This window comes from Montipora foliosa, chromosome 9 (assembly GCF_036669935.1).
Source record: "Montipora foliosa isolate CH-2021 chromosome 9, ASM3666993v2, whole genome shotgun sequence".
In the NCBI taxonomy this organism is placed as follows: domain Eukaryota; kingdom Metazoa; phylum Cnidaria; class Anthozoa; order Scleractinia; family Acroporidae; genus Montipora; species Montipora foliosa.
In genome coordinates this window covers 39,607,739-39,631,336 of record NC_090877.1, presented here as the reverse complement: position 1 = coordinate 39,631,336, position 23,598 = coordinate 39,607,739, and the positions used below count along the sequence as shown (strand labels likewise).

Sequence of the window (23,598 nt, the reverse complement as noted above, 5' to 3'; positions counted from 1 at the left end):
TGTTATGTCAAAAACCGGAACGCTGTCGAAAGTAACGTTGCACCAACGTCAATCTTGATTGAATTAACGCCGCTCCTGCATGATTTACCAAAGTGAAAGTTAATGGCATTAAAAAGATGCCTTAGCAGCGTGAGCTCTTTTCAGCGATCCTGTCGCGTGGGGCCAAAACTAAGGACATTATTAAAAACATGAGAGCGTAAGATCATTTTGCAGTCAAATGAGCACGAAAATTCTGATTTATCGACGGCATGAGTTAACTACCGTATGAGGAATCTTTTCGAGCTGACGTTTCGAGTGTTAGCCTTTTGCAGGAGCTTGCCTCTCTCATACAAGCCCTATGAGTCAACCTTTGAAAGAACCTTTCTATTTTTAGCATGTACATAATTGAGGGAGAGCTAAAAAGAGAGCCCGCAGATCTTTGGACCTGGTGTTAAGCGGCAGATTTGGCAAAACCAACTGATATATGAATGGTACTGGGTTTGAGTTTGGGTTGGAGAGGAGCGAAAGCCCTGGGTTCGAGCTCAACAGGTTCGCTTGATATTTTTCATTCGAAAACATGCGCAGCAGCTTGGTACACTCGTGGACACCTCGTGCTTTCGTGCTCATGTTATTTTCCGGAGCGCATGGGAAAAGAATATTCATAACGGGAAAGCTTTTGGAAGTATAGCAATCATGAGCTAAGGAAACCCAACATGATCTCAAGTATTAATTCTTGTGAGAGTAAAAAGGTCTCAATCTCTCTCTCTCTCTTTTTTTGGGGAGTTTAAGAAACGACGATAGCTACGACTACGGCAACGCCAAAACGCAGTAACGAAGCATAAAATAGTAGTGCTGCACGTGCAACACGGATTTTAGCAAGTAAATTGGCGTGGTCCTTTGCATAACGACGACGTGAACTCACCAAATTTGAGGTTTTGACGACAACGTAAGCTTGCAATCATGAGAAAAACCTTTCATTCTCTCTTTCCACTCTGAAACCGCTAGTACCAATTTATTTTTAGGATACTTCGCCCATACTTCGCCCATATTGTAGGACAAGAACGAGACTGAGTAATTGCGAAAGACTTATGATAGAGCCATGTTATATTTCGAGGTGACGTTTTCGTCGACCGGTGCCGTCGTTGATCTTAAACTTACTTTTATCTCCACGTTGCCGTCTCGTATGTTTTCGGAGAACCGCAAATAGCCTCTTCCATCAACATTTCCATTCCTGAGAGTGGAACTTACAGGTTTTAATGTTCTGTCTAACACCAGACGACTTAACTCGTCAAGATGGGCCACCTCTGCCAGATAATTTGTTAACAACGGCTAGGTCTACTCAAACCCTAACCCCTAACCCCATTTAACCCTTTAATTTTAGTCCTGAGAACTCGAGAGAGACTTAAAGATCTTCAGACTCTGTCTAACGCCAGGCGGGGGCCGCTCCCGGGATGAATGGGTTAATTAAACGTAATAAGCTTATAAAATTTATGTGATAAACTTACTGTTCATGATTCAGTATTGTATCTCAACTCATTATAGTCATTGAATAAGTGCCAGTTTGATTGCACTAAGCAAGCAAGTTTGATCACATTAGAAAGACTCACTTCAAATAATAAAATGAAATTACTACTACTAAATCACAGTTTGAGAAAATTTGCTATCTTTGTCCATGTCTATTTTTATTCTACCTAAAATGAAGACGACTTTGATCTTAATAAACGGGTTTTCCAGTTGCTGTTTCTGCAAGAAACTGTGTTGCTTCACTGTGAAGTACTGCGAGCACTTGTTCAGTGTTTTTCAATGGAAGCTGTAACATTTAACACGTCTCTAGGTTACAGTGAGTTTGTCAATTTTGACTTACTCGATTTTTCAACATTCATGAGATCCGTCTCCCATTTCGGATCTCAATTCGCTCGGATTTTGTCGTGGTTGATTTCCGCTACTTTATGGTGCATGGATTCCTTCTTCATGGTTATTTTCGACTCAGACCGAGGGCCCTGTTTGCAAAATACCACGATGAAGACACGTAGATATATTCTGGGAATTTAAGGCACAGGTGTTGCAATAGAGTTGCTCCGATACAGTGAACATTACCAGTTGCACACTGATACTAAGCAGGACGGAATCCATGACGCCATTATGGACCTCACGCAACGTGAAGTCCACGTGATAGAGAACAGGTCGAGAAAGACAACATCAAAAAATAGTTCTACCACTGTTATGATCTTGTGAATTTTTCAATTCCTCCCGTGTGTTAAGTGTGTACGGCTTGTCTGAGAATTATGAATGGCATTCACCGCGTTGGAGCGAGAAAAATGAAAAATTAATCAGTACCGTGAGCTGTTGTAGGAAGGGCCGCAGATCGGGAGAGAAACGACTTTTGTCAACTCTGGTATGAAATCACGAAAAGAGAACATTTACTGATCACATGCACCTTAAGGCATTTGAGTGAATTCATTTGCAGGGTCGCTTTTTGCCTTAGCCAAGCGACTAAAGCGAACGGTCTGTGTGGAAATATTTTGTCAAGGCAATACGACTCCTGCTGGGTGTAAGTGCCAGCAATTAAGCAGTTTAAAGCAAATTAAGTTCTTCTCAAACTGAAGACATTTAGCTGTTAGTTGTGACAGGCACTTAAACTTATCTAAAATTCCAACAGTACGTGTGCAGTTGGCGAGCTAAAAACTTACCCCTTTTCCGGATTACACGTGACCTTCTTATCTGCATTCCTAATTTGGATCGTGCGCACATGCAAGCGAAGAATACCATACAGCGTGTGGGAAAATACACTTTCCAGTGCTTTCTTCCTCAATAACACCCCTAAAATGTGATAACCCTTGATCCCGAATGATAAAGTATGCACGTCCACAAAAATAAAATAGAATTAGTAAAACAAAAAAATTATAGCTTGAGTACTCACAGCAAGACAATACTCGACTAAGAAGTAAACTTATTTCTTTTATAAGTCTCACGAAACTTGATCCCGAATGATAAAGTGTGCACGTCCACAAAAATTAAATAGAATTAGTAAAACAAAAAAATATAGCTTGAGTACTCACAGCAAGACAATACTCGACTAAGAAGCAAACTTATTTCTTTTATAAGTCTCACGAAACTAGAAAGAAAAAGAGTTTCTTGTCATTTGGGCGAAAATGGTCTCTGGTCTAGTTTTTAGAAAGGATTCCTGAAAAGAGAAATAAGAACGGCAACGTCTACACTAAAAGAAAGAGGAACTTTCCCATGAAAGCTTGCTCTCATCTCGGCGCCATTAATCCTCTAAGTGAAGCGGTAGATGAACTTAGCAATGGTAATTTCAAGTTTGTGATTGTTGCATGAACTGTTGAGAAATATTAATGTGATTATTTCAAACGTTCTGCAAGAAACAAAAGTCCACTGTCGAGTTGCAATACTTGATAACGACAGAATTAACTTTCAAGGCTACTTTGTAGTGCTAAAGATTCCACGAAATCCAGTAGAGTAAGCTTAATTAGTCGTGGAAATGTGCCTCCACGAGGAAAAGTAAAATTTCCGAGCAGTACAATCCCGGCAAACCTTTGAATGCCAATTCCAGAAGTTTTCTTCGCGTTACTGAAAATTCCCTAACCACCAAATTGACAAGGTTACATGAAAATAAGCAATTTTTGCTTTAGCTCTTTCTAATGCGCTTCCTAGTTTAGCTGCTTGCGGAGCAAGGCAAATTTTTTATACAAATAAACAAATAAATAAATACAAGAGAGAACGCGTAAAAAGCCTGATAGTGGCTCCACAGTTGTACTTTTCAATTGAGAACTGACCGGATGATTCAGCTGAAAAAATTCAAAGTTTACACAATCTACAAGCTCGTAGCAATTCTATGCATCGGGCAGAATGCAGAGACATTACTTTGGTTTTCGAGACCAATTACGCTTTGAACTGGTTAAACGTGATCCGACCTTTGGGAGTCATTGAATTAGAGAAGAATAGGAATAACCGGCGACTATATTTAACAATTATTCGCCGAAGGCGAAGTGATTATCGGTGAATATTCACCGAGACGAAGTCGAGGTGAATATTCACCGATAATCACTGAGCCTGAGGCGAATAATTGTTTCAGTATAAATACACAGGTGATTATTTCAGAAAAGAGAAAAAAAAACATTTCAACGCGAAATCGTCTTCACTTACAGTGGCAAAACGACTACTGGCAGCCATTTTGTCCGTCGAGGTGATTATCAGCTGATAATCCGAGATAGCGAGCCAATGAGAGCGCGCGATTTTGTATAATCACCTGTGTATTTATACTAATAACATATATTAAGGGGTCAATATTAACCTCCTTGATTTCCCAGAAGAGCTAATTTTAATTTTCACGCACGGCTTTTTTGAGAGCAATGATACAATTTTCTGCCTATTTTGGATGACTTAGGACAATATTACAATGACTGTCTTATTTTTCCTTGAAAATGTAGAAAATTCGGGCATTTTTAGTGCGACTGCTCAAGCGCTTCTACGAAAAACTTTTCAAGAGAACGAAGACTGAGGAAAACAATATGCACGATAAATCTTTGGGAATAAAAAGCCTAACCGCAGAAATGTTCCTTCTTTGCAACACACCAGTTAAAATAATTCACTCGGAGGGGATCGGAGCACATGCTTTCGACGGTCGCCATCTTGAGCATTGCTCAAGAAGATTAAACCACAAATATTCATTTTAGTTCTAATTTCTCATAAGTAGTCATCTGTCTTCCCAGACAGTCGGCCGCCCGAGTACAGATGGGATATTCCTTTTTCGATAGGCAGAGTTCCAGAAAATCCGCTGCCAATTCTGTGAGATCCTTCGTAAACTTCATTGAAGCCCTTGAGGAAAGCTCAAGCTCATGCATTGACAAGGTTGGCGAGCTCTGACTTTGATTGTGTTTCTTTGGATCTTTCCTCTTGACCTTATCAGTAGTCACATTGAGGATTTCCAAGCGTCCATCACCCTAGTCCTAATCAACGTCAGAAAAGTGTCTATTTTTAAACCAAGTTTTGCAGGAAAATAAGCGACAGCCTTGTTGGTGTTCCAAAACAAAGAAATGGCGGCCATGATGGTGTACCAAACTAATCCTGCGGGAATTGACCTCTGTTTTGATGCAAATACTTTCTTCGTAGATAGAAACAACAAACTTCGCCATGTTCTCGGAATGAGCGCTTATTCGCAAATAATTATGGGTCATTCACAACTTCTCTCATGTGTTTTGAGAACTGTTTCAGCGTGTATCATCGACTTACGCCATATTTACAATTTTGCAAATTGCATCCAATTTATAAATATTGACACACCATATGTGCAGTACAGAATGCGCAGTTGAATACTGAGGAATCACCATAATTTTTTTAAGACTCCAGAGGACGTTGAATGGAAGTAAAAGAACGTTGCGGGGGTTCATGTTTTGACTTTATAATAAGCAGAAAACCACGTCCTGTCCTCGTAAAGATCCCGCTTTCCGTCCTCCCATACCTTCCTTCCTTTTCTCGGGCTTCCGCCCTCCTTTTTCCTCATCTCACTTTGCACGGCTTTGTCTTGCTAAATATCTTACCACAACTATATACCTTCCGCGAAAATGTAGAGAGGAGTGCAATACGTAATAACACGTAAAACATAATTAATAGAGCGTTTTCACGTGACGTCACGGCTGCCATGTTGGTGTTCCAAAACAAAGAAATGGCGGCCATGATGGTGTACCAAACTAATCCTCCGGGAATTGAACTCTATTTTTATGCAAATACTTTCTTTTGTTTCAGTAATCCAATATGGCTACTGGTCACGTGAGTGAAAACGCTCTATAGGAGGTTAATCAAGGACAACGACGACCGCTACGAAAACGCCACAAAACTGCAGGTCAAATGAACAAAAACGGAAGGTTCTCCACACCCTGCACGTGCTTTTTACACCTTAGAGCATTCTTAAGCCGTTGTCGTCTTGACAACTACGTGAAATGACCATATTATGTGAAAGACGCGAACACCTGGCTGTAAATTTTCAGTTTTCTTTCCAAACAACCATATAGTTCATTCCGATTTTACTCCAGTGGAGTGTTGATACACATTTTCCATGGTGGAAGACTTGGCGGAGTAGTGGTGAAATGAAGTAGTAATTTTCATGGCTGTCATCGACGATTGCTATGGAAAAGCTCAAGAAAAAAAAAAAGAGAAATCATCCGATGTAAACTGTACTTTTATTAATTCTTGAAAAGGCTTGTTACGGAAAACAGTGAACAACTGTAATAGATACATAAGAATACCCTGTCAATCGAAGCGCATTAGATTTACACATTATAAAATATCTTCGCATGCCGAATGAATCGTTGACTTAATAATTCTGGGATATCCACTGTGAAGAGGGCGACTCGATTTTTTATTGGCAATTAGAATTAACGGTAATCTCGAAAAGTTGCGCTTTGAAAACGGCAACATGACTGAGAACGATGCTGAAAATTTTTAATTAAAAATTTAACTAATCAAGAAATAGCATGTTGACTTTAAGGATAATAAGAAAAATGAACCAATGGATTGATTCAGGCGGATCAGGTTTCTCTCGCGCTTACAGCAATATTTCTTTTTGTTTAAAGTCAAGGATTGGACAGGGTATTTGCTGCCTGGACTTGAGGCCCGTTTCTCGAACGTCCCGAAAACTTTTCGGGCCCGAAAAGTCATTTATGAAACTGCCAACCACTTGTTTTGGAAAGCCGATCTTTTAACATGTTTTTAAAGTAATTTAAGGCCTGGCCAAACGCTCGCAACATTTCAGCGCAACATCTTGCAACATTATTGGGCACAACATGTTGCGTACGTTTGGCCACCCTGTTGCGATATGTTGCGTGCGTTTGGCCAGTGCATTTAACACATGTCGCAACATCATGTAACAATGTTGCGTTGACGTTGAAATGTTGCGAGCGTTTGGCCAGGGCTATATATAACGAAAAGAAAAAGGACTGTGAACTTTGACGACTTAAATCCTCTCCGTTCTTGAAATACAAACGGAATTGTGACACTCGAAAACGGACCGTAAAGTTTCGGGACTTTCGGGAAACGGGCCCCAGGTGAACGAATGTACCATTTTTTTAAAAATATTAAATTCTATTCGAAACCCAGACTTGCTGAAATAATACGTCTTCCAGTTTACTGCCTTTGCTTTCTTTTAAGAAGGAAGAAAACTACGTTTAAGGGAGCTTCTTAGGACATCTAATAGCCTTAATTTTAATTTTTCGTTAAATATGGACTCTGCATCTAGGACGTGCTTACGTCAGACGCACGCGCAATAGAACAATTTGGACGAGCCATTCTTTTTATAATTATTACTTAGAATAATTACGTGGATAAGCGAATCATTTAGCACGGACTTTTTCTTCAAAAGATCCAGCCTATCTCCAAGATGACTTAAAGAGAAAGGACCAAAAGGCTTATATAATGATGAAAAACTTGTCAGTTTTTAGAATTCTGTTAAGACGAAACGAGAAAATCTAAAATACTATTATCGTGTACCAAAACTACTTTTCCTGTACACTTTTACATCACATCTAAATCAACAAAAAGTATCTAAAATGTCTTATGAAACAGCAAAAATCAATTCCTGGCGTTCTGACAATGCCTGGCAACCACAGCAACCATAGCAACGACAGCAACGCCCACGACCATTGCCGAAGCTATTACGACGATCACGACCGAAGACACGACAACAGCGTTGTCGGAAGTGTCCAGTTGGACGACTTTCTCGCACTTAGTATTATTACCAGCGGTCGTCACTGCCGTGATGTTATGGGCTGCCAGCGTCTTATTGGTCGGTTTTTCGTTTTCGTCTTCGTCCTCGTCTACGTAGTCGGTGATTTCCCCGATGCCTGGCTCGCTAGACACATGAACAATACCGATTTCCGATTTGCTGTCGGCACTTTCAGAAGAGCTCTTATCCTTGGATTTTTTATCGTGATTCTTGGTTTTCTTGGATTTGGGAACGTGAAGAGTGATTGTGTTTCCTTCAACATGGGAAGAGATCGAGTCTGACTCTTCGGTCTCAGTTCCGACAACAAGATAGCGGCGTCCATCAATGGTAATATTACCAATGAACTTATGAATCTTGTTTTTCTTCGGTCCTTTGGATGGTTTCTCCTTTGCAACAATGTGCTCTCTTCCTTTCCCCTTGATATCGTGCGGCTTGGGTAAAATTTTCCCATCGCCTAATTTACCGAACACCGAAATGCCTTTTGGTAGACCAGTCAGGCCCACGCCCATTCCAGAGCCCACGTCATTACTGGTCAGTACTTTGCTAGTTGCTATTGGCCCTTGTTTGTGTGATGCCGAGTCCTGGTTGTGCCTATTGCGAGCTTCGTCGATGACGTCGAAAATCTTCGGGATCTCCCGCCCACCGCTGCCACCAACCGCGTAGGCATTCGGCACTGCCGATTCATCGATAATGTCGAGAATTTCCGGCAGCGTTTCGTGCGTGTGTGACCCGAAAAGGACGGACTTGGGAGTGACCTTAACCGATGGTTTCTCTGTAGGCAGCAAAGAGACCTCTTCCACGTGACTGGATGAAAGTTGCTTGGTGAATCCCTGATCCCGAATAATGTTTTCCACGTCATTTGGCACCAGTGATTCCTGAGATGGCCATGCGTGCAATGTGGGCATCTTATTGGTTGGTCGCAAGTTGATAGGGTTAACATATTTCACAGGCTTGGGCACAACGTGTTCCACCTCTTTAACAGTGTCAGGAACAAGCTTAGCACCGGCTGCGGACGGCGCAGTCGTAGGAACAAAACCAACGATTTGATGCTGAAAGAAACCTTTTAGATACCCCGTCGGGTAAAAAGGTTTGGGCCTCTGCGCGGAATAATCCAGCTTCTGTGAATTTCCAGACGAAATTGCTGGTGGTATGGAAGGAGGAGGAGGAGGAACTGTGTCAACAGTAGCCAGAGTGGGAGTTGTTGCCGTAGTAACCGGAGCTGCCGTGGTTACTGTGGTAACTGGGGGTGCTGTGGCTGCAGTAGTAGTCGGTGTAGTAGCGGGGGAAGCCGTTGTTGCTATGGTTGCAATATGTTGCTTGTCAGCGGGTTTATCACTAATATGATCTCGAAAATTGATGATAATATCTTCGACATTTGAGGACAAGCCGAATGGGTTTTGATGGGCGTTACTCTCTGGTAAAAGCCCTTGATATTTCATAAACTGGTCGAGTTGGTTTTGGCTTGGAAGACCAGATGCCGATTTTGGCGAATCGTAATAAGAGTTGGGATAAACATAGTCATTTATTGTCTGGTCAATATCGGGTTTATCTCTCCACGGTGACCAGACTCCTCCGTGCTGATCAGGACGCGCATTTTCGTCCGCTTGAGGGTAAAGAACAGGCGCGGATTTGCGGTAATAAAATTTCAGCCTCTCCACCATGACTTTCAAAGTGTTGGGCATGAAATCGGCCAGGTTATGATACTCGCATGGATCCCATTTGATGTTGAACAAGCAAGGCTTTTTCTCTGGGTTACAAATGGGTGCTTTGGTGTACAGCAGTGGGTGCGGATGCTTCACAGTGCAATCCACTGTAACATCCTTCAACAGACTTGGCTTAGGAACCTGGTCTAATTCATGCAGGCTTTCTGGCCTGGGATACCAATCGCCATAGAAACTACGATTTTGATGCACGATCATTTTGTAGTCTCCAATTCTGAGAGCTGCCTTTTTCTCTTTCAGGGAATCCAAACCGTGTAAGATCTCATACCGCGGAGACTGGGCGTCATTGGAAATCGTATCCCAGATGTTGAAACCGTCAATGGGTCCCAGGCTTTTCACATCACCTCCAGCCAGCGAGTAGAAAGTTGGGAACCAGTCAGACGCGTGCAGTAACGCGGTTGAAACTCGACCTGGGGGTGAATAATTCAAAAATTGTAAATACGCCACCCCTAAATAGTTTAAAATCTGCATTTGCGAGGGTATGCTCTTCAGCTGCCTTAAAAAAATTAAAACTGTAAAACGCTTTGTTTCTAATGGAATTGCAGTTGACTGTCATGCTAGTCCACAGACACACTACTTTACTAATTTGGATGTAGACAATTGAAAAAGAACAGAATGTGTGTGCTTATTAAGAACCCCAACTGGCGGTACTCTACCGGTTGGCTGCATAAAACGAGGTTCAAAATTGAATTCGGGATCAATGAAGACAACCTAGGCAGAGCTCAGAGGGTGTGCAAAGGAAAATCGGGCTCCATTACGACCAAGACGCCTCCGCATCGCTTTCTCTCAGAGCGGTAGTATTTCCTCGAATCCATGGTAGGTTCATCGCCTACTATGGACAGAGGCGGTTAATTCCAATCGACCGGCCCAAACGTTCGTATCGACATCTATTAAAAACTAACCAACACTTAGATCACCACTGTCCCGCTTGATGAAGTGATTGTTAAAAAAATTATCGTATTTATAGTGCCATGCTTAAGGCAACTATTCGAAATAATCGCCCTCCGTGTCTGACCACGTGCCTTGAAACGACCGTCCCTTTTGGGTAGGAGAAAGTAACAATCGTTGCCCACTCACCCCCTCCCTCCTCCTCACCTCGACGATGATCTTCATTGAATATGAGCGTCAAGTGTATTAACATTAGGCGCTACCCTACTCTGGGTTACGCACCTAGGCAACGCGGTAGGAAATCACTGAAACGAAACAGAAGCTCGTCTTACCTCTCTTCTTGAGAAGCGGACTGTGCACGAATCCAACCCCACGAACTCCACCCTCCCACAAAGTATTTTTAGCACCTCGCAGGGGATAATTTGAGCCCGCACTTGCGTCCAATCCACCAGCGGCACCGCCGTTATCGGTGGTGAATATGATGATCGAATTATCGTAAAGTCCTTTCCTCTTTAACGTTGTTACTATCTGGCGAACTGATTCATCCAGGGCCGACACCATACCTGAAAGCAAGAAATTACTAAATCAGGAACCCATGACTAGGAGCGAACAAAAGCACTGTATTCCTGTCGCGGCATTTTCACAGACCGATTTAGTTTTAGATTAAATTTCCCGCGAATGAGATTCCCGCAGGAGGCCGATGATTAATCACAAGAAACTAACTTGATGTCATGGCGTCACCGAACCGGAACTGCCTTTATTTTCGTGGAAACCGTAGTCTAAAAATAGATCGGTCAGTAAAAATGCCGAGTTGAGAGTTCGCTCCTTGTCTAAGGCTACTGATTAAATCAATTTCCATTTTTTGCAGTGAAAACAAAGGGAAAGTATTTGTTTTGGCTTATCAAATCAGACCTAAGCAATCGAATGAAACAATCTCAAAGCAAAGAAAATGAATTTTATTGTATAAAATTTATTTTGAATTTGCACCAACCACAACCGTAAGTTCTGCGCAGGATATCCTGCTCTTGGCACTTGCAATATAACTTAGGAAGAGCCAATCAAAAAACAGCGTCGCCTCTAGTCGTGTTTCTATGGGTTAATTATATTCCTTGAATTTGTTCTAAAATCTCGCTAGATCACACCTGCGAAAGTTCTTCTCTTTTCGTCCCCGATGTAACTGAGCCTATCGAGATATTTTTGAGGGGCCTGGAGTGGTTGATTCTCATTCCCAACATGAACCGCTTGCTGTGCAAAGTACAAGAACAAGGGTTTGGAGCTGTCGTGTTGGTTGATGACCTTGTCGGCTTCACGAGTAAACAACTCTGTGCCGTATGTACCAGTTTCATTGTAAACCACCTGATGATAGTAATATAAACGAAAAACAAATCAAAAGCTAGGCTCGTATGACAATGCGGTCGCGTTAATTTCCTACAGTAAGGTATATTTCGGCTGGCCAAACCATCCTTCTTCAGGTATAAATGAGAGTTGACGCTGGATTGCTTCAGAGAGGCCATTTTGGCGGTCGGACGCCAGGCGGCACTTGTCCCGCGAGAACACCGCTGACAATTCGCTGGAAGTATTTCGTTCTTAGCAACAGGCTTGCAGTTGTGAAGGACCCCCTTAAGGCTATTTAGCCAAATTAGATTTTTCCTGGAATGCATTGCTTATCATGGCAACTGTAAAATTCAAAATCCGATTGAGCTCTTTTGGTTTTTAGTCTGTGCCAAGCAATTACATGCATTTTGTACTTTCAGTTAGGTTTTTATAGATTGTGCTAGCAAAATTTGAGGAAATTGGCATAATTTTCGCCGATTTTTAAAAAGTAGCACTGCTAGCATAAACGGTATATATTGATAAGCCTGAGACCATTTTTGTTCAATGTTTTAGCCGCATTCGCGGTTTAGTAACGGAGAGAGTACCTCCCATGGACGCTGGCAGTCTGGCACGAGATGACGGGACCGGAAGTTGCCAGATGGTATTGGTCACAACACCGCGGTAAAACGCACTGCGCATGAGTACAAATTTAAGCTTCCGGTCAATACGCATTTCCGGTTACGTATTTAAATCCCGTACTGCGAAGTTTGAAAACAAAAAGTAAGAGTTAGCATAAGAAAGTGGGAGAAAGGTTTGTCTCGTTGAAAAGTTTATTTTTCATTTAAGTTTCAAGCGCTTGCACCAAGGGGTTTGGTGTTTGCACCAGCGACGAAATATGAGAGAATTTCGGGCGCGTTCGCGCTCGACAACAGCAATTTTTTTTCGTAGTTCTCCTTGTTGCGTTGGTTTGGTTGTGCGGCTCACCCGCAAAAAAGTGTGGGAAAGCCAACAAAAGCAGCTGTAAATGTGCCGGCAAAAATATTTTTTGTCAGAGCTGCCGAACTCCAAGTGGGTTCAACAGTTTGCCGTCTCCATTGGGACGAAATACGGAGGAGCAACTACAGGTGCTCGGTTCTTTCTTCAAAAGGTACTTATAAAATTATCTCGTACTATTTTGGAGTGTCATTTGCATTTAATGTACCTCACATTTATATTTTACTCTTCTTGAATACAGTACAGTACGGACAATTGCTTCACTAATATATAGCTAATATTTATTGTTGGGGTGCAGGTAGCAAAATGCTACCTCAGGCGGTTCAGTCTAAAATTGGTATATTTTGGAAAGAAAAAAGGAAGTCACGGAAGCTGGGAAATATTATTTGAAAAATTAATTGCCAAACGAATTTAAGGAAAAATAATAACTTTATAGACTGCAAAACAAGCACTTTATGCCACGTGACAAACTAATTTTTTTTAAGACCAAACCCATAAAATTGTATCCATAATTGTGTCAAAAATTTTGTCAAAAATTAATGCCATTTTCACAAGTGGCTATTGAAATTCAGTAGTACTCCAAATTAAGTTGAATACAGTAAGTGGTCACTGGTGAAGTAATGAGCCAATGATAATCCCGGAAACGTATCACGCGCCATATTGCGCGACTCATGCGGAGACATTTTCGCCAGTGAAGCAAACCGGAAATGCGAAAGATCACGCATGCGCAAACGTTTTGCCGCGGTGTTATTGGTCACACTACCTCTCATTTGCAAGTTTTCCAAATGGCGTCAGACACGCCACCCGATAACTTGCAGCTAGAGACCATACCAGAACCACCAAACATAGTCAGAGACCGTTGCCTTTAGACAGAGAAAGCAAAATACAATAGAAGAGGAGCTTGTGACACCGAAAAAGTATTGCTACACGATGGGGGTACGTTTCTTGGACTTGTTTCGCTCATTTTGCAAAAGGAATAATTTTAAGAACAAGTGACATAATTTGGAAAAACGAGCATAATTTGGGCAAAAAATGGGCACTGCTAGTAGCATAATATGCTACTTTTACTAGCACAATCTATAAAAGCCTACTTTCAGTTTGACGGGACAGAAGCAACCTTAAAACATAGTGGTCTTGTAACTGTTAATTATTAACTAAGATATATGGTTAGCAGATTATACTCACAGCTAAATCTTGTCGCAAGTCCAGCCCATAACTTCCGTCATAGGTCACGTGATTATAGTAATCCTGACCGGAAGTCCAAAACCCGTAAAACGAATCAAAACCTCGGTAGGTAGGGGTGAATTCTTTGGCGAAAAATCCCAGCTGCCACTGTAAGAAGAGAGCATCAACGAAAAACATGGTTAGATTTCAATTTTGGGTTCTTTTATCCTCAAAACATAATAAAGAATGAGAATCCGGTCCCAAGTATTCTGGAATTACAGCCGTTACATGTAGTCTTTAGAGGTTTTCGACCGGGTACCGTAATCGAACCAAAGTCCAAAAAACGAACCAAAAAATACTTTAGGCAATCACAACGGGCACAGACATCAAATGAACAAACCGGATTGCAAGGATAAATGCATAAAGCGGGTCCCTACCACGGAAAAACACGTGCGAGAGAACACCAATCATTCGATAACAATTCCCACCTTAAAGCGCACGTATTATCTTCTCCAGGGCCCTCGGCCATTAGGGTCAGTACCCAGGCTTTTACTTATACTGGGTCGAGAATGGCCGGGAACGAAATCAATGAATGAAACTGGGCATGCGCAGTGAAACCGACAGTAAGACCATGTACAGTCCAACATTGCTGATCCAAGGGGAGACAACTTGCGCTAAAGTTTATATCCTAACATTCTTTGTCAATTCATATGTAACTCGCAGGATTGCGTATCAATGAACATAAACCTCGCTCTCTTTGTTTTTAATAAAGAAAGCCCTACCTTCCCGACAGCATGAGTTGAATAACCTAATTGCCGTAGGTATTCTGGCAGTAACTTTTCTGCGAGTGGGACGCCAAACGGTTGTTTATTATGGATAGTGTCGTGTTGAAGCCCTGAAAGAAACCAGTGTCGTCAGGTTATGGCCCCTGTCCAGCGTGACAGAAGTGAGCAGAAGGAAAAAAGCATTTTCATCGTTTGTGGCAATCTTTGCCGAGCAAGCGCACTGATGCGTCATCGCTGTACGCATGCGTGAATGCAGTTTGCAAACATGATTTGGACGAAAGAATCGAGGCATAAGTGCGTTCTTTAACTTTCAGTTTCATTTGTTACAAACCCAAGGACAAAGTACTGTTTCGAAAATCTATAATTCAATTGTTAAATTGATAGGGTTTTTGCCTAATCAAACGCAATCCTTTTTCAACACTCGTTTCCTTGTTGGGGAAATCAGATAGGACCCTAATTAGATGCACGCTCTTCTCGCCAACTTCAACATGACTCGTGTCTTAGGATACAGACAAAAAAGCTAAAAATAACGCTAACCTTTTAATAACCTTACCTTGTTGTTGAAAATAGGCAGCAAATACTTAGACTTAAAGGGACACTTCCTGTTGGATGTCAAAATTGGGCGTGCATCTAATTAGGCCTCACTTAAAGTGAGGCTCTTGGCTTCTTTTGGACTCAGTTAACTGAAATTTCAAAAGTCTTCTTGATAAATTTGCTGGTTAAGGACGGTGCCTACTGAATCAGAGGTATTTTCGCGCGGTTTACTGAATATGCTGGAAAAGCAGATCTTAACGAGTGTTATTGAAATCCAAAAAGAAAATTGGGGGTAACCAGGCATTTTTCGAAGATAATTAATCAACAATGTTTGTAAAAAGCTTTAAAATATAAAGCAATGTATGGCGTCCTTTTCCAAATTGAAGCTTAATTATCTCTGAAAAATGCGTGGTTACGCCCAATTTTCTTTTTGGATATAAAGAGCACTTGCTAAGTTCTGCTTTCTCCGCATAGTTTTAAATCACGCAAAAATATTCCTGTATTAATAAGCACCACCTTTAGGGGATCCGAGTATATCGAGATGCGCACAACGTATGCGCAATAACAATAGTAGGCACCGTCCTTAAATTGTACAATTTTGTACCGTGCGCTCGTAGCCATTCGTCCCCACTTCCAAAAATTATAGTTCAATTCTGCTGTCTGCTTCGTATAAAGAATACGTAACTAAACGTTACCTAAGTTCAGGGCATATTTTCCAGTCATGAAGGCCGCTCTTGAGGGCGAATCCATTGGTGACACATAATAATTATTTAGAATGACTCCTGTATTCGCCAAACCATCCAATGTGGGCGTGGGGATCTGAGGCGAACCGTGAAAACTAACGTCATCCCAACCCTGAAGGTTAAAAAGTATGACATTTTAATGAGCGCAAATTGTATTTGGTATGTAGAGGATATTGCAAGGTGGCGAGAAGATATGAATTTTATGTTTGAGTGGCAAGAATAAGATCTCACTCGTGAGATATTATTCTTGCCACTACAGGTTGATTACAAATGGCTAAGCACCACGAGAAAAAGAATGAAAAACACTCCACATCCAGCAGAGATTTCTGGTCCAAGGTCTTTGTGCGACAACAGAAAATGAATGAAAATACTGAAGAAGATGACGAAAGGATACTCACCAAGTCGTCAGCCACGATCATAATAATGTGGGGTTTTTTTGCATATTGGGTGTACTGTGCTCTTCCCCAGGAAATCGAACAAAGCAGAACACATATTCTCAGGACTAGTAATCTTGGATGGCCTCGAAAAGGAGCCATGTATTCTAAAAGAGAGAAAAAAGAGAGAAATTAGATTTCTCTGGCAAGGAAGCTGCTTCGTTACGTTATCATTCTTTTTAAAAGCGAGAGCCGCAAATTTCAACGCGTTCTCTAACGATGCATAAATTGGCGATGGTAGTCTCGTCTTTTCCTCTCACTAAAATCAGCTATCACGATAACAAGTGCATGGCCAAGCAGTTTGATGATAGTCAACGACAACATCGCGTTTCTCGCACCAGCCTCTGCCGCTTAAAAGTGTCATTCACTGTCAGCGACCAGTGAATGACACTTGATAATAGTTGACAATGGCTTTCAAAATTACATTTTTCAAACCTTTCAGAGGTATACACTGTACTTTTCAGTTTCTTAAAATCAACTTGGCTCATTAACTACTTTAAACGCGTCAATACGACTTTACAGAAAAGGCCGAAGTGTTTCAAATGGTTTGTTTGAGGCTCATTTTATGCTAAATCGAGATTTCGTGACTTCTGTTTCCCTGAGCGACCGCAGAGTGAATGAAAATTGATAAAAACAGATGGCTACACAGAAGACGGTTTTAGTTGCACAGTATGAATATCTTATTCAAGGCAACGAAACAATTAGGAATCTGCTCAGTTGAATTACTTCGAAGTTCACGTTAAAAAACAATCAAACTCACTGGGATTTAGAGCATACATGTATTAAGGGATTTCCAAGAGCTGGCTAAATGTTTTCCGTAGTGAAAGTTATGTGGAAGGAAGGAAGGATGCCCCACTGTTAACCGGCTTGTTATAAAAAGAAAAACCTGTAGTAGAACGCTAAGAGGAAAATAGTCACCTCCAATGACTTAAAGTGCTTCTGAAAGGCGGGTACCATGACACAGATATGCAAGCAACAATCAACAGACCAATAACTGTGAGAATTGTGTGAACTACTTGAAAATAATTTTCCAAAAATTGTGCTTGCTTGCTTGCTTGCTTGCTTGCTTGCTTGCTTGCTTGCTAGCTGTGTTTTATGTCAATGACTTTAACCAAAACTACTCCTGTCGAGTTGTTCTTTGTCTCGAGAACAGTATGTTGTAATAATATTCTTGCCATCTTACGCATGTCCCTTGTTTTCTGTCCGATCTTCAACAAACATTTTACCATGGATAAACAGAGGAATGAACCTAACATCTTGTACTTTTCCCGCTAAATGACAATCTCCTTCATCTTGTTTTAGTTGTTTTCAAAAACTCTTCAAAACAAATCCATATTAAGGGTCGAGAACTCAATAAAAAGACAACCACAGATTTTTTAAATATGAACGTAAGACACAATAAAAAATCAAGGAAACGAAAAGGCTGAACTAGATAATTTAGAATGAAGGAAATGTTTCAAAGTGAAAGGGAATATAATATTAGCTCATTAAAGGCAGTTTGTGATATTAGAATTTAAAAACTGCAACTGAATTAAACGAGACACACACACGACGGCTAACCTGACAAAGCGTTCTGTAGAGAAGAAACTAATTCATTTTCTACTAAATCAAGGCAAATCAATTATCAAGCGACAATTTGTTAAGTTGCTGTCGTGATCGGCATCTAAAACTCATCATGACTCCTAAAGGAAAGGGTGTCTTTTGCATTTTCCACTTTTTTTGGTTATGTACCCTAAAACTACGCGAAAATCATCATTTTACTGTCCCTGTCTTATGAACTTTCCGTTTTTACTAATCTTTTAAACTCTACACAAATACAGTAGAAAAAAAGTATCGCAAATCTTTCTCTTTCTGAAGAGAATGCTCGTAAAATTTCAAACAATTTCAATTTTCGAATCACCGTAGACTAGTCCAATTTCTTTGTATCTTTTGTCATTTCGATGACTTCCATACATGACTTATTTATGAGCAATCCTTCCCTTAATTTTCAGTAAATCAATTCGCGTAATCACCGCCTTAAAGTGCTGTATATATTAAAATCATTTGTTATCCTTTCAACCTAACGAAATAAGAAAAATTCATATTACCCGTAAATCTTCCTTCAGACCTTTCAGACCTAAAAATTTCCGTAAGTTAGTCGTATAGAGGAAATTATTTCAAAGATTGTTCCTAGTTTACGTGAACCCTGCATTTAGCCTCCTCTCCCGATTTATTTCCTCACGAGAAATGATGGAATCGAAATAATTCCTGTATTGACGGTTGACAATTAACTTATGACTACATTGTGTCATGACAAGCCATAAAACGTAGTATCTTACTACCTTGTGAAGAAAGTCCCATCTTTCTTTATCCCTTGGTTCTCACAACACTACGTAACTTGAAACAAACATGATCCATTCCTTGCTAAATGACATAAAGGCTCAAGCGACGATTAACTTGCCATCGTTAAGGAGAAAAACGTCTTTTTACAGCTGCGTTCAAACAGCCACAGCGAAAGAGTCTCGGTATGCGATTAAGTTTACAAATGCCAACAAGCTTTATTTCCTAATTTGGCTCAAGATCAACAGGTCGCACCCGTTAGTGAAAAACCCGATAAATTATTTAAGCTGCGAAACAGTCCATACGAGAAAGCCATTCGAGTTCGCAAGTCAAGCGTATAGACAACGGAGATGTTCCAGCGATGACTAGAGCGATTTTTTAATGAAAAATTGAGCACAGCAAAGTCTAAAATGACGATTGCCGGAAAGTTCCTCGTTGATTGTACGGTTTGCAATAGGTTGAAAGCGTTTCACACGTTTAAAAAAAAAAACGTACCAGTTTCTTTCGCCGTACTCTGCAAAAACTCAAAGTGGGATGACCACTACAAGGACGGTTTCATGGCCATGGGATTTTTCACTGGGTCGGGCATAGGCAAAATTTGTCATCCGGAACACGGCATCAAAACCTGAGGTTCATCGAATAAATAAGATTTTAAAAGCGTATGATTTTTTACAGTTATGAGGTAACGCCCTAGAAGGATTGTATCTAACGTCGAAATCCAGAATTCAAGCATTTCCAAAGTGAAGAATACCCATATCTGAATTTAAGCTTTTGTTCTTTTTATGTCTTTTATCGGGGGGTTAATTACTGACAACAGTGTTCGATACTGGTCAAAAGGGGAAGTGTCCCAGTGACATCATATTTCAAGAGAAAAAAAATGTGGAGCTTTTCGGCCTGTCGATGGGAAACAACTTTATCGCCACAAACCTTTTTCAAAACAGAATTTTTCCTTTGTTTATCAGAAGGGTTTGGGAACATCTTCCGGTATGTCCTAGAAATCCAACTGAGTAAGCAATAGGAAAGTCGCAAGATCGACCCCTGCTAGGAAATTCGGGCTTTTGTTTTCGTCTCAACATGTTTATATTTGTACAAGAGGAGGCCCAAGTAAGAACACTTTCGAGAACTCGGGCAATTTCAACTCCACTATACATCATACGAACACCATCCATTATGTTTACATTGGTTTCCTTCGGCCTCGCACTATTGGAAGACGTGAATCATGCAACTTATGATCGAGATTACAACAACAGCAAATGATAACCAGCGTAAAGATGTGACAACGCCGGATACGAAAAACAAAACTGAAGAAAACAACATCGCGGAAAAAGAAAGGAAATACATTCCCGAACCCATGCAATGACACACCCTCCGGGGTTTCAAGGGTATCTTACTAGTCACAAAAGTCATAAAATTAATAACAGATGATACATACAGGAAGGAGCCCACTATAGGAGCGTACAAACAACTTCATTGCTTTTGTCGAAAGGCGTTTTTGCAGACCGAGTTATTTTTAGATTGATTTTCCCGCGATACCAGACATTTCCGGCTAAAATTTAGATACGTAGATAGACAGATATATAATCTTTATTTATTCACGGACAATTCATCAGCCAAGATAAGAATGTAATGAAATTAAATGAATAGGATACTACATTAAAACTACCCCCCGAGCAATACACCCGATTTTCTGTCAGAATAAGAATACTGTATTAAAACTACCGAATTAGAGCTACCCATGAACCAAGAAATACAACCCATACAACTGTCATAAAAGAGCTGTTCTCCAAGAATGCCAAGAGTCAACCTATTCACTCAACGCACTTGTTTGATCAGGCGTCTAAACTGCTCCAGAGACTCTGCTGATCTTACTTCTTGTGGAGGGTTGTTCCAAAGTACAGCGCCACTACAGTTAAAACTATTTTTATAATAGTTTGTGCGTGGTAATGGAATATTTAGTTTGTTCTCAGAGTCCCTTCAGTTATAAGCAGTTTGACGCTTTTCAAACTTAGAAGATACGTATTCCGAAGCCAACTCGTAAGGTAAGGTAGGTAAAGTTTGCTACGAGCCTAGAAGGCCCATGGCCGGCGCTTATCTCCGGTTTCTGCAGCATGAAGCGACTAGGAGTATTTTCTACTCCCCCCTGGATGGGATGCTAGTCCATCACAGAGTTACCCGCAGCATTAAATTCGCCAGTACCCATTTATACACCTGGGTGGAGAGAGGAACTGTGAGAGTAAAGTGACTTGCCCAAGAACACAACACAATGTCCCCAGCCAGGACCCGAACCCGGACCCGAACCCGGACCCACTCGATCCGGAGTCGAGCGCACTAACCATGAGGCCACCGCGCCTCCCAAGCCAGAGACCCTTACGTTATAAGCAGTTTGACGCTTTTCAAACTTAGATCATAAGTATTCCGAAGCCAACCCGTGCAGAGACTTAAAAACCATTGTAGCTCTTTCTATTTGCTCCTGGCAAGATAGATTTGTCCATCCTGGAAGCTCAAACAAGTAACCAGCATCGGCATCATAGTTAGAATAATTGTAAGTCAAAACACGGCCTGCTCTATTTTGTAATTTCTGCAGTTTATTCAGTAACATTATCCCGAAGTTTCCCTAAACAACGTTGCAATAGTCAAAATGAGGCTGAATATGCCTTTTGCAACAAACGATCACATGGTACAAAATCCGCCATGCTGGAGGGCAAGCTTATTATTATTCCCCCTACTGGGACATTAAAACAAAGGCAAATCAAGCTTGACTGGTTCAGGTCTCTTTGTTTTAATGTCCCAGTGGGGGAATAATAATGAGCTTGCCCTCCAGCATGGAGGATTTTGCACCATGTGATCGTTTGTTGCAAAAGGCCTGTTAGAGCTTCATCTATTAGATGCAAGGTAGCTTGAGGAACAAAGTGCCTTATGCGTTTTATCGCTCCAATGCCAGAAGCGATTTTCTTTGTTAGTTCATCAATGTGACTGCTCCAATCAAGTTTGTTGTCAATGGTTACTCCGGGTGATTTTTGCGGTAGCAACTTTGCTAATTTGGAAATTACAATTACACGTCTTGCACGAGAAATTATTCCTTATGGAATTGAGAATGGTCATTCGTGAAACCTAAAATCTTATTCAAAAACTCGTCTAAAAAATAGCTTGACCTGTTAAATGAAATTGTAGGCTCCTGATACAGTCTATGAAATTATGTATTTGTAAATATATTTGTACAAATAGCGTCGTGACGACTAGTGCAGGCCTAGAATGACTCGCCACGTGACAGGCTACGCTACGTGATAGACAGCATGATACTTATCATGCACTGCGCAAGTCGTACCCAGGCCCTGCTGTTGCTGCGCCGTAGAAAATAGGCCATTTCCGAGTTCTTGTCTGCCTCCTCTTCAACGCGAGTCAAAGTGCGAAGTTTTTGTGATGGTAATTAGTTCTACTTTACATATGAATGAAAACTAATTTTCATAAGAAAAACTTCGCACTTAGACTCGCTTTGAAGAGGAGGCAGACATGAACTCGGAAATGGCCTATTCGTGCACTCCCAACACAGGAGATTCTATTTTTCCTAGTATCCCCAAGTCGTCATTGATAAACACACCTAAACATGTTTATATTTCTTATTGTGCGAAAGCAGACTGGGCTTCTGAACAATTTTGGAACAAGAAATATACGCGACAGCAACATGAATATTGTGGACATCAACGACCTTTCGGCTTTCAGAGCTAAATAATTTTACATCGAAGAAGGAAGATCCCGCCTCCCCAAAGAAAAGTAAAACAAATAAATAAATAACTCATCCAACAGCTGTAAACAGCACAACATATCTTTCCTATTGTTTATAATTTTAGGTGAACTACCCACAGGCAAACGTCTTCCCTTTCTACACATCCAAGCCGGTACTTGGGTAACAAAGACCAGAAACCTCAAGATAATTCACCTGAAATGACTCACGGGTGTTGTAAACCATAGACTATATGTTTTGCCATTTAATTTTTGATGTTATTTTTACCTCGCAGTCTCCGTTTTTGGTCTCCGTTTTCGGCATACCGCGGCCTGGGTTACAGGAAACGAAGACCCTTCCGTTGTAAACAACAGGAAACATCAGAAATTGTGTTTTGCTACTCAAAGGTATATTATCTTTTTCCGGAAAGCAGGGGGTCTTTCTTTTGCAGGTCTTCGTTTTCCACACCCTGCGCATACTGACAGAAACAATATAGGACAATTCAACACTATATCATAATAAACCCTATGACAACTTTCAGCACTAAAATATCCTTCCATTAAATTGGTGGTAGATAGACAACGTCACCATCCTTTTTCGCGCGGCGTGGACGAGGCAAATAGAAGTTCTCGGCTTGAGGACTTGCAGACCCGACCGAAGATAAACTTGGCAGCGAAAGCCGAATGCGTGTCCGGTTAAATTCTTCGGTTCTCTCTTTATTTGCCAAGGTTTCGCTCAACAGTCGTCGAAACTGTCTATTCGTAACTCCTGATAACAGTGAACGAGCACAGCGCCTAAGAGATGGGTATTCCTCGTAAACACTTCGTTGGATGTCTACAATTCGAAGAAATTCTTGTTCAAATTCGCGATGCAGCATGTGCAATGTTTTCTCTAAGCTAGAGTCAAGGGTTGAATTGACAGCTTTGGCATAGCGTATAGCGTTGACCACTTTCTTATGAGGACTTGTGGATAAGATATTTTCTTCACGTTTCAGGCGCTCATCCATTACTTCCAATAGAGAGCTGCATTCAAATCTTCGCGGCTCTTGATTCTGAAGAGAGAACGGACTTGAGACGGGCTCAGATTCGTCCGTAAAACCTTCATCACGACTTCTAGCTGGGCTGACTTGGGTAAATTGATGGATGGCGCCTTTCATGTGTAATTTTTCAACGGTTGAAAGCGAGAGTCGGTGAGCCGGGACATTTCGTTGCTTCGCCACTGTTCTGGTTGAGAACAAAAACACTGGCTTTTCCTCTTTTTGGAAG

General features: G+C 41.1%; 1 protein-coding gene across 2 annotated transcripts; it reads right to left on the bottom strand.

Annotated features, from left to right (window-relative positions):
* Nucleotides 1-6,122: 6,122 nt before the first annotated feature.
* On the bottom strand, nt 6,123-19,231 carry LOC137972177 (uncharacterized). 2 transcript variants are annotated; one of them, XM_068819025.1, is made up of 8 exons: nt 19,108-19,231; nt 16,258-16,400; nt 15,812-15,971; nt 14,580-14,692; nt 13,819-13,965; nt 11,469-11,682; nt 10,659-10,889; nt 6,123-9,848 (listed from the first exon to the last, which is right to left on the bottom strand). In XM_068819025.1, the coding sequence occupies exons 2-8, from the start codon at nt 16,393-16,395 to the stop codon at nt 7,564-7,566; spliced, it is 3,288 nt and encodes a 1,095-aa protein (XP_068675126.1). In that variant the 5' UTR covers nt 16,396-16,400; nt 19,108-19,231; the 3' UTR covers nt 6,123-7,563. The 2 variants fall into 2 exon arrangements, with proteins under 2 accessions (XP_068675126.1, XP_068675125.1); XM_068819024.1 differs by lacking the exon at nt 19,108-19,231 and adding an exon at nt 18,615-18,783 and having other exon boundaries at nt 6,124-9,848.
* Nucleotides 19,232-23,598: the final 4,367 nt, after the last annotated feature.